The sequence below is a fragment of the Nelusetta ayraudi genome, unplaced genomic scaffold (assembly GCF_046127955.1).
Source record: "Nelusetta ayraudi isolate G7.1 ecotype Tasmania unplaced genomic scaffold, CSIRO-AGI_Nayr_v1 ptg000168l, whole genome shotgun sequence".
Taxonomy (NCBI): domain Eukaryota; kingdom Metazoa; phylum Chordata; class Actinopteri; order Tetraodontiformes; family Monacanthidae; genus Nelusetta; species Nelusetta ayraudi.
In genome coordinates this window covers 2,570,001-2,580,038 of record NW_027466218.1, presented here as the reverse complement: position 1 = coordinate 2,580,038, position 10,038 = coordinate 2,570,001, and the positions used below count along the sequence as shown (strand labels likewise).

The window sequence follows — 10,038 nt, the reverse complement described above, 5'->3', positions numbered from 1 at the left end:
TTGAAAGACGAGGACAACATTCCTACGGTGCGCACGACTCAGGACCTGTCCTCGTCCTCTGTCCACACCAGCACAGCAGCAGCCGACACACAATGAGCAAGACACCAAGACCTAACAGACAGCAAGCAAAAAATAGCGACAGTTTGAAAGGAAAATGCAACAAAAACTTGTTAAAACCATTTGCTTTTGTGCAAAAAAAAAAAAAAAAAAAAAAGACATTTGATAGCGCAAAAAACGATTTCATTTCACCGGTAGATTAAAATGCACAACCCAAGACGCGATGTAAATTCAAATGAATCATGCAAAATACAAAAAAAATAATTTAAAAAAAAAATCTAATTTCCACCCTTTATCTACATAAACTGAGGTCCGGACAAGAGTTGCAGCCAGCTGTTGGGAATCATATTACTGACACCTCACTGCGTTGAAATAAAATGTCGAGTTGAACGTCGAGTTGAAGTATGACTCTGCCTGCTGCGGTTTAATTCATGCTTCCCGGATTGTTCCGCCTGTTCTGGCACCACTCGATCCTTTTCTCTGCAGCCTGAAATTATTCCACCCCGCCGCATGCAAAACGCGAATATTATTATTATTTTTTTCTTTTGTTATAAATGGGCATCGGGAGGGTTGGTCTTTTGTGGAGGGGGCTGTCGGAGTATGTGGTCCAAATGTGCGACAAAACGTGTTGTTTTTTTTTTTGTTGTTGCGCCGCAGAGTCACCACAAAAGACTCGTGAACGCGGCTTCTAAAAAAAGAGGTTCGTGTGAGATAAAGAAACGGGCGATTCTAAGTGGAAATGGAGGCACTTTGGGGTTTGCATCCAGACTGTCAGCGCTCATTTCCAGCAGTTTCTCTCGCTCGATCCTGTTAAGAAAGAAAAAAAACACACCGACTTGCGATCATTGTGCTGCAGACGGTAGCCAACAAGCAGTGGAAAATACTGCCTATTTAATCCGTCGGTTGTAATGTCCATTTTGTTTTTCTTTTTTGTTTTTCTTCAGAGAAATTTGGGTTTGGCTTTTTGTTTAGCGCCACATAATTTAATTCTAAATCATTAGGTGTAATAAAATGAAAAGCAAATCGAGTTTATTCTGAACAAACACTATTATTCGTGGTACTTCATCACAGAAATGAGTGTTTTTTCGTGGTGGAACAAATGGAAGTCCACTTATCAAAAGTAGGTCGATTACATACAATTAATCCCAGCTCAGCCAATAACTAAGTGTTGATTCCGCCGGGGATCAAAGCCGTGAACGTCTGTTTTCCGGAGCTCGTCAACGTTCAGACGAAAATCGAAAACATTCCAAGGCAATTCATTATCTTTGTTTTCTCGTGGCGTGCGCACACATTTTGTTCGCTTCGACTCTGGGATTGTGAGATATTTTATTGTGTGCGCGAAGATGGAAGTCAGTGTGGTGTAGCCGGGCTCGCAGGCAATACAGGCGGCAGAACATGCGCAGTGGCCGTTTGTGCCATATTGGAATGAGGTCGTGAACGAGAAGTGCGTCAAGCTGGCGAGATTTGGTCACGCCCTAACCGGAAGTATCCGAGCGGGAGCGGACGGGATTCTACTGGCTCGTCGCTCGACGGCCGTTGGAACGACACTTACTTTGAAAGGCACCAGGGGAACCGCTGGCCTGCGACTGCGGGCGTCTTGACGCTACACTGCGAGGTGAGCAGGCGGAGAGGCACGGCATCTAAAAAAGCGACTTGGAAAAACTACTTAGCGGTAAGGCTCCAATTTTGCGACTAAATATTCACGTGCTGCGCGTTGTTTGTCACACGTTTCCGGCGGTGTTTGGCGGCGTGGTGGCGTGCTTGCCGTTTTTCCCGGCTCTCAAAAAGATGGGTCGGCTTCGGTCGAGTGTAAGCGCCCTTATTGCTCGCCAAGCCTGCTCCTCTCATTGCTTCGAGCCCGTGACGTTCAGTAACTTGACTCGGACGCAGGCGATTTATTTTACCATGTGCCCAGCAAATCCCGCATGACCCTTTAACACCGCCGTGTTTGTTCTTTGTTGACCAGGGTTTTAATTTTTTCTTTGTTAAATTTTTTTTAAATTTTTTTTTTTAAAGATCGTTTCGGTATTTGGTCACGTTCTCCGCAGAGTGAAAGTTCCTCTGTCGGCGCTTCAGTCTCGCTGCACAGCCGCCGCTGCTTGCTGCCGCTGCTGCGTTCATGGCCCATCTCTGTTGCTGCCGAACGCTGCGGCTTGTGTGCCTTTACGAGCAGCGCAACCTCAAGCTAGTTTCACTTGGCGGCAGGATTTGTGTGGCGATTTCCTTCAAACGCTCTCTTTGACTAGCTGCCGTTTATTACTAATGTCGAATTCTTATATAATAAAGGTTGTACGACCTCGGCCGCCGTGTGTGTGTGTGTGTGTGTGTGTGTGTGTGTGTGTGTGTGTGTGTGTGTGTGTGTGTGTGTGTGTGTGTGTGTGTGTGTGTGTGTGTGTGTGTGTGTTCCGCGTGTAGCCTCAGAACAAACAGCTCAATAAAGTCGTGGCTGCAATTTAAATGGAGGGGAGTGTGTACATATTTTCTCCATCTGCCTCGGTGGCGCGCGGCGATGCTCCGAGACGGTTGTCGTCTCCTCATTGTTTCATTTACACGTTGTGTGACTGTAACCCATATTTGTGGCTCTGTAACTTCCCCCATTGTGCAACTTGAAGGATCCGGAGGCAGCGCCGCCGCTCTGAGGTGAAGCCGAGCAGCGGTTTTTCATTTTATTTATTATTATTATTATTATTATTATTATTATTATTATTATTGTTGTTGTTGTAGCGGAATGAATAAACTGGCGTTACTGCTGTGCGTTGTGTGAAAGAGAGGGAACGTTAGTGTGTCCTTAAAAGCCCCCCCCCCCTCCATCACTCATTTAGATGAAGTTAAACGTATGTCGCTGTGGCGACGGAACTAGTTTGGCAGATCTCGAGCCATCCATCCACCTCCAACCGGCTGCTTTGCGAGCCTCTGTTAGCCGCTGCAGTGTCAATAATCATGATTTTATTTCGTGGAATTTACTAGATTGAAGGTGCAATGTACGCTGTAATTGTTTATAAATATTCATTCCCCCCTCCCCCCCCCACCTGTAACAGCCAATAACTAGTGATGATCAGAGGGTGTGACTGCAAAGACTTTGATGTTGGTATTTTTTACATTGAACGCTAACAGTCTGGGAATTTTGAGGAAGAAATACGCAAAATCCTTAGCCGTTGTCTCATATATATTCATGGGAATGATTATTATTCAGCCTGGCGATGATTTTTTATTTTTTTTTTAAATTTGATCATATTTTTAAACGTTCAAAGCATTTAATGAAACGATTGGCACAATTGGCACTTTGGGACTGGTGTGTCTGGGTGTAGCACAGACATTAAACCAAAAGTAACAGCTAGGTAGCTGAGCCCACACCCAGAATAGAGAAAAAAATAAAATAAACATGAAATGAAAGACGCGACAGTTGAAGATTAAAGCATGAATGCAAACCAACTTGTAGATATCAAGTTGCTGCCAATCCTGTGTTGACGGCTGGCTAAAATGTAATGAGACCCACTGGTGATCAGCAGATAGCCATCGGTAATGTTTGGGGACATAATGCTGCTGCACTGCGAGTTTCATTTTACTCAAAAGTTGATTTTGCTTTTATTACCCGGGGAAACCTCGCTGTGTTTGACTGTGTGTTCTGACAGATTGCATTTCCTGCCAAGGGATATCAGGGGCTGGATTGTGCTAAGTGCTGATGACAATGTTATTTACTGAGCGCTGGCAAAAAAAAAAAGGATGCATCTCAGACCCCAGTGTGTGCTTGTTTCTGTGTGTGTGTGTGTGTGTGTGTGTGTGTGCGCGCAGCTGCTTTCTCTCGGATTCAGGCACGGCCGCCGCTAGCTGTGGACCATACAGAGCGCTTACGGTGCATGAAACGGGATAGTTTCATTCCTTCCTGTCTCTCTGAACCAGAGGAGGAGGCTGTGCTGGAGAAGCCCGAGCCTCAGGCACTAGGATGAGTGAGAGCAAGCAGAAACTGCCTAGCTTAATTAGAAATTTGTTCACAGTGATGGCATGTGATGTGATACATGCATGTCTCACACAAGCTTGCTGATCTTCAGCCAAGTCTTTATAGTTTCTTCTCAACGTGTATTGTGAGAAAAAAAAAAAAAAAAATCTCAGTCGTCCTTTAATGTAGTCACCTAAAGTTTGTATGTAGCCAGTGATTCCTCCCTTTAGGAGGTCTGGTCTGTTGAGAGTGTTCAGCATCGTTCATGAGCTGCGTGCGTGTCCATTAAAGTTTTCTGAAAAATAAAAGCAATATTTCTAAAATTTTGACAAAGTGCCACTGTGATTTGCGGGCGTTTCAATTTAATGATGTGAAAGCGCATAAGCCGTAATTCTTGTCAAATCTCGTCCCGCCAGACCCCACTTTGAGGAGGATGGAGGTACAAAACGTTTTGCGATAAATCTGCGTTTTGATGTTGTTTGCTGTCAAGAATGGTTGTTTTATTTTTCTCTTTGATTACTTGTAAAAAAATACTCATGACGCACCATTTTCACTTGAAGTGAGCTGGTGACGTGACCCCGTACATCACGTCCAGTGACGTATAAATGCGAAAAAAGTGTTTCCATGACACTTTTGCAATATACCTCCATATGGATCTGTCTGAAACCACCTCACCAGAGCCTCAAAACCTTCTAGCCATATTTGAGAGGTTTTTCAAAGTTTAGGTGTTTCCATGACCAGTTTTTCATTGCGATATTTATGTTGTGCGCAATTCTAGGTGTAATGGAAAAGCAGCAGTGAAAAGCTATGAATTAATCACGAAGGTCCCTGGAGTTTTATGTTGATTCGTTAGTAGTAAAAGCCGTGAACCGAGACTCCGCTGAAGAATTCCTCACAGCTCCGACGTCTCTGACGTCCTTGTCAGGTGTTGAGAAAACTGCCTTTAAACTTCACATCTGTAATTCTTCTCTTCTGCCTACAGCTGCTCTCCCCCCCCCCCCCCCCCCCCCCCCACTCTCATATTTGGAGTGTGGCCCCGGAGACAATAAGGTCCCTCTGGTGTGTGTCTGTGTGTGTGTGTGTCAAAGGGAGCGGGGTGCATAAAGAAAGACAGAAGGAGTCTAGGGCAGGGTCGCGGGTGAAAGGTGGCGCTGATCCCGGCGGGGCGCGGGGGGTCGCGGTGGCGGCGCTCGGTTTTCCTGGGAGGGGGTTTGGGGGAGGGGTGTGGGGCGGGGGGGGGGGGGGTTTAATGGAGACGTCAAATGTGACAAAGACGGACCTGACAGGCTGCGTGAATGAAGCCGCCGTGACAGAACGGCCGTGCTCCCTGTCCTAATATGCTGAGCCCCTCTGCTGTTGTCACGCCGAGCCCCCTTATTCCTCAATCTCTCTCCCCCCCCCCCACCCCCACCCCCACCCCTCTTGTTAGAATAACTTATTTCTCCTGCTCGTCATCATCAAGGCCTGCGGGGTCAGTTGGACTCGTCAGCGCTTGATGCGTGCGTCCGCAGACGCTTCACGCTGCTGCACGAAAATCGCACGTCGCAGCGTGAAACGTTTTTTTTTTTTTAACGGTTTTCGGGGGAGAAAGAAAAAGAAGGAGATAAGCCGGAATGAGTTCCAGGAGCAGAAGTGGAGCCGCGGGGAGATTAGGATGCTTGCATGCTCTCCCTGCCGATCACATTCCATCTGGTGCGTCGTGTAGGTGGCGGGCCGCTCCATCACAAATGAATGGCAAGTAGTGTGGAGTCATTTGGGACTCGGCTCCTCACTTGTGGTGGTTTCTAGTCCGGATCGCAGTCCGGGTCAGAGGGAAGTGTTTGGAGGGGAGAGGAACTGTCAACAACAGCTTTGAGGCCTTTTGATGATCAAACTGACTGAAGAAAAATATCCCCGCCAACTGCAGATTCCTTTCATTTTGACCTTGCCAGCCTGAACGACTGACTTCAAATGTCATCAGCTCACTCGTGTCATTGTTCCTCATTTGTGCTTAACTTTTGTCTGATATCACTGTTATTTAAAATGATCCGTGGCACGAAGGGCAACCGGCAGTGAAAGAGAGGTTTTCACCTCCTTGTTTCACGTTTTGCTGACGACTGTCGGAGCGTGGAATCCTTCTGAGAGCTACACTTGTGTGTTGTGGGTAATTGGGGGGTGATGAGGCGAGGTACTTTTTTACTTTTTTTTTTATTTTTTTTATTCTTTCAGAATGGTAATCCCCCTCTTGTTTCTCCTTAGGAATTGTATTCTTTGCCTTGAGGAGGCACCAGCATGAGTCAGGAGTCGCTGGAGTCCGGTAGGAACTCTCGTGAACAACTGCTGGAAATGAATTTGAAAGAATGTCCTTGAAAAACAAAATAGTCCGAACAAACGTATTGCCGTGTGGGTTTCAGATGGAGACTCTGCCCAGGACGTGTCTGACTTCAACTGGGACGACTACCTGGAGGAGACGGGAGCGCAGTCGGTGCCCCATCACGCCTTCAAGCATGTGGGTTCCCTCTTCCAAGTCACCGCTGACCAAAGCGTTTGGCTAAAGTTTGATATTTGACTCACACGTTCGCTCCCAATCTGTAAGTGTGACTAAGACCGAAAGAATGAGTCGACCTGTCAGGCCTCAAGGAAATGAGGTGCAGCCACATCCTGGCACAAAGGTTTCCGAGTGAAAAACAAGCTGCTAATAATATCAGAATTTCTTCTCATTTATTTTGTCGTCACCAACGTGTGTGAGTTGCATGTTTCTTTCAGGTTCAGGCCTCACATTTCAAAGTCCCATTTAGTGTTGTAGTACTGAAGATTGGTCCTGGTCTGCAGACCACTTTTAAAGGCTCTCGGTCTCGTCTCGGACTTGGACTGGACAGACTCGGGATTTTTGATAAAGACCAGTCAAGACTCAGCCAACACTGCAATGACAAGTCATTGCTCCATCAAAATTGGAAATCTGAGGCGTGCGTCCTAACTGGGAACCTTGAGAACTGACTGTCTCCGTCCCTGCTGCCTCAGGTGGACCAGGGTCTGCAGACTGGGTTGACGCCGGGCATGAAACTGGAGGTGTGGGTTCGCTCGGAGGCCGACAGCCCCTTCTGGGTGGCCACCATCATCACCACGTGCGGCCAGCTGCTGCTGCTACGCTACGAGGGCTACCAGGATGACCGCAGGGCGGACTTCTGGTGCGACATCATGGCGGCCGACCTCCACCCGCTGGGCTGGAGCCGCCAGCACGGCAAGACCATGAGAGCACCTGAGGGTGAGGCACAGTAAAAAGAGTGAAAGGGGAATTACATGCTTGGTGTTGAAATGGTCCAGAATGAAGGAACATCTTTATTTTAAAAGTAAAACAGAATAAGACAATTAATGAAAGCTGCAGTATATAAAACATTTTTTTTTATAATAAATAAATAAAAATGCCATCATTGATCCTCTCACGAATGCGAATAACACAACCCGCCTTTGAAATACAAAACGGTTTTTGAATTTTGCACATGAAATGTCCTAATTTCCACCACAATGTCACTTTAATTTGTGCAACTGAGGCGGTTCAACTTCTTCTTCTCCGTCTTTTGAGTTCTTGAGGATTTGTGACCCGCAGCTGAACGCTGCACAGTTTTTCCAGTATCATGCACATCACTAAGTCAGAGCGCCGTTGTCGAGCGTAGGAAGGAGTCATGAATAATTCTGCTGCGTTAGTGCCCCACTATGGTAAACTCTGTTAAAACACTCGCTTGGACCATTTTTTTGTTGTTTTTTTGCGCTCGTTGCGGAGGCACATTCGTGTTTCTTCCTGTTCAGCAGATAGAATCGAGTTAAGTTGTTTAGAATGAAGCCTTTGCCTCAAACCACAAACACAGGTTGATTGGCTCGTCAGATAATCACCGTGGTCGCTCTTTTCCGCTGTTTTTCAGCAGTTTGAATTTCGGTAACCGACTCTGTGTCATTGTGAGGTTTTCTGCAAACTGACTTCTGTGTGTCTGCTTTGAACTTAGGTGTGCGTGAGAAGCACCCGGACTGGGAGGCTCTGCTGGAAAGCGCCTTGCTGGAGGAGTGCAGCGCGCCTGCCAACCTGCTGGAGCTGGTAAGGCGCTGGAACACAGCAGCTGGCCTCAATAGAAGCCTCCTCCTCCTCCTCCTCCTCCTCCTCCTTCTCCTTCTCTTCCTCCTCCTCCTTGCTCGCCCGGCCGGGGCGCGAGCTTTCCGCTCCGGCCGTGCCAAGAGCAGCAACGTCCACAGGTGTTCAATAATTCATCCGATGACTTAAACATATGTAATGCAGCGAATGTAAGCGGGAGCCGGGAACGTTCCTGATTATTGCTGAAGCGATTAATTAAAAAAACAACGTTAGCCGACAGCAGGAAAACACTGGATTGGGCTGTTTAACGCCCTGAGGTGATCACAACAATTTCAATAGCTAATTTTGTGGTGTTGACTCACACACGCGCACATACAAAACCTGCTGTATTTTATTTTAAACTCGAGAGAAAAAAAAGTTGCAAGTGTTTTTCAGCTCACACTGGCTTGACAGAGAGCTGCTGTGACAGTTTGGGTGTAAACACTTCCTAGAGCATTACCACTCGCTTCAAGCGCCGTGTCTCTCTGGCAGCGCTCGCCTTAATGCACATTTCAAACGGAAAAAGGTACTGAGTCAATACATTTACCTCCATTTCACAACCTGGCGGAGCAGATCTTGCACTTTCATCCAATCCCAACTGGCTGTGAAGTGATGGGGTGTCTTGAATATGCTGGGTGGCTGCAGTGTTTATTCACAGACAGAAGGCTTCTGTAGAGCCGCCAGGGGCATTTGCGCACACTCGTCATGGGAAACCGACAACGGGAAAGTAAATAAAATTTCAGAAAGTTCTCAGGAAGATATCCACTGTGCTTCACGTTTGTCCCTCTTAAATAATGGTTGTGTGTGAGAGTTTACTGTGTTTTTTTTTTAAACATTTTTTTATTTAGAGATGGCATTAAAGTTCAGTGTTTGCTGTCAAACATTATACAGTCAATTTTTTACCTCTCAGGTTTTTTTTTTTGTTTTTTTGTTTTTACAAAACTGAACAAAATGTAAAAAATCAGGTTTGTTATTTTTGAAAACTTGGAACACAATGGGAAAGACAGGCACTGTATTTATGAGGGGATGAAAAGAAAGTAGAACGCTCAGTGAGATTTCACATAAATTATGAGCATTACAAACAAATCGATATTTCACAATAGGAAACAAACAGGGGCAGAGTTGACCTTTCAGCTCTTCCATTTGTAGACAACCAATCCAACCCACTTGGTCCAGCGTTTGATAAAAGGACCTTTGTGAAGGCGCAGGGAGAAGGTAATCTTCTCCATAAGGTCTATGTCATTTACTCTGCTCGTCCACTCCAGTGTTGTAGGTGGGTCAGGGTGCAACCAATGTCTTTTTCCCCAGTGTTCATCAAGATACCGTATAGATATTCCTCAGTTCATCTGACCCGTGAATCCAGAATTCCTAAAAATAACATGGAAAACTGCATGGGTAGTCTAGTTTTAAATAAGCCTCTTAATATTTTATGAAGTTCTGTCCCGGAGGACTTAAGAGAGTTGAATGTTTTTTTTGACTGGAAGACTAACTGGTATCTGTTTGAATGAGTTCCAAATGTAATGAAAAGATTCTGCAGCTGTCTTAGATGTACACCTGGCTGTCTTTTCCTCTCGCCAGCAGAGGCTGTGCCGCCGGCCGGGGGCAAACTTGCCGTAGGAACAGCCTGTGACATTCCTGCGGAGCCATTAGCGAGCTTTGAGCAACAGCGTGCTTCAGCGCCGCTACTTAGTCGCGCAGCGCGCTCGTTCCCTCCCGCTTCAAATTCCTCCGCCTTGTGTTCATGATTTCAACGCCCCTCTCTCCCCTTCTCACAGCCGCACCGTGGAAGAGACCCAGTGGAGCTGCTGTGCGCCGGCTGCTACGTGGAGCTCCAGGACGGCGCTGACCCGGCGCTGGCCTGGGCCGCCGAGGTGGAGGAGAACGTCGGCGGGAGGCTGAAGCTGCGCCTGCTCGGCACCCAGGGGCTCCCCGACACGCCCGC

At 46.8% G+C, this 10,038-nt stretch overlaps 1 protein-coding gene across 5 annotated transcripts in view; it reads left to right on the top strand.

Annotated features, from left to right (window-relative positions):
* The first annotated feature begins 1,350 nt into the window (after nucleotides 1-1,350).
* sfmbt1 (Scm like with four mbt domains 1) overlaps nucleotides 1,351-10,038 on the top strand; it is an 18,336-nt gene continuing 9,648 nt past the window's right edge. Inside the window, exons 1-6 of one of the 5 annotated variants that reach the window (XM_076014390.1) lie at nucleotides 1,351-1,729; nucleotides 6,233-6,290; nucleotides 6,388-6,482; nucleotides 6,995-7,238; nucleotides 7,975-8,063; nucleotides 9,872-10,038. The exon at nucleotides 9,872-10,038 is cut by the window's right edge and continues 86 nt beyond it. In XM_076014390.1, coding sequence (XP_075870505.1) covers nucleotides 6,266-6,290; nucleotides 6,388-6,482; nucleotides 6,995-7,238; nucleotides 7,975-8,063; nucleotides 9,872-10,038 — 620 coding nt within the window. In that variant the 5' untranslated portion in view covers nucleotides 1,351-1,729; nucleotides 6,233-6,265. Of the gene's footprint in view, nucleotides 1,730-3,825; nucleotides 4,005-4,948; nucleotides 5,054-6,232; nucleotides 6,291-6,387; nucleotides 6,483-6,994; nucleotides 7,239-7,974; nucleotides 8,064-9,871 lie in introns of those variants that run through there. The other 4 variants (XM_076014387.1, XM_076014391.1, XM_076014389.1 and 1 more) reach the window with 4 other exon arrangements.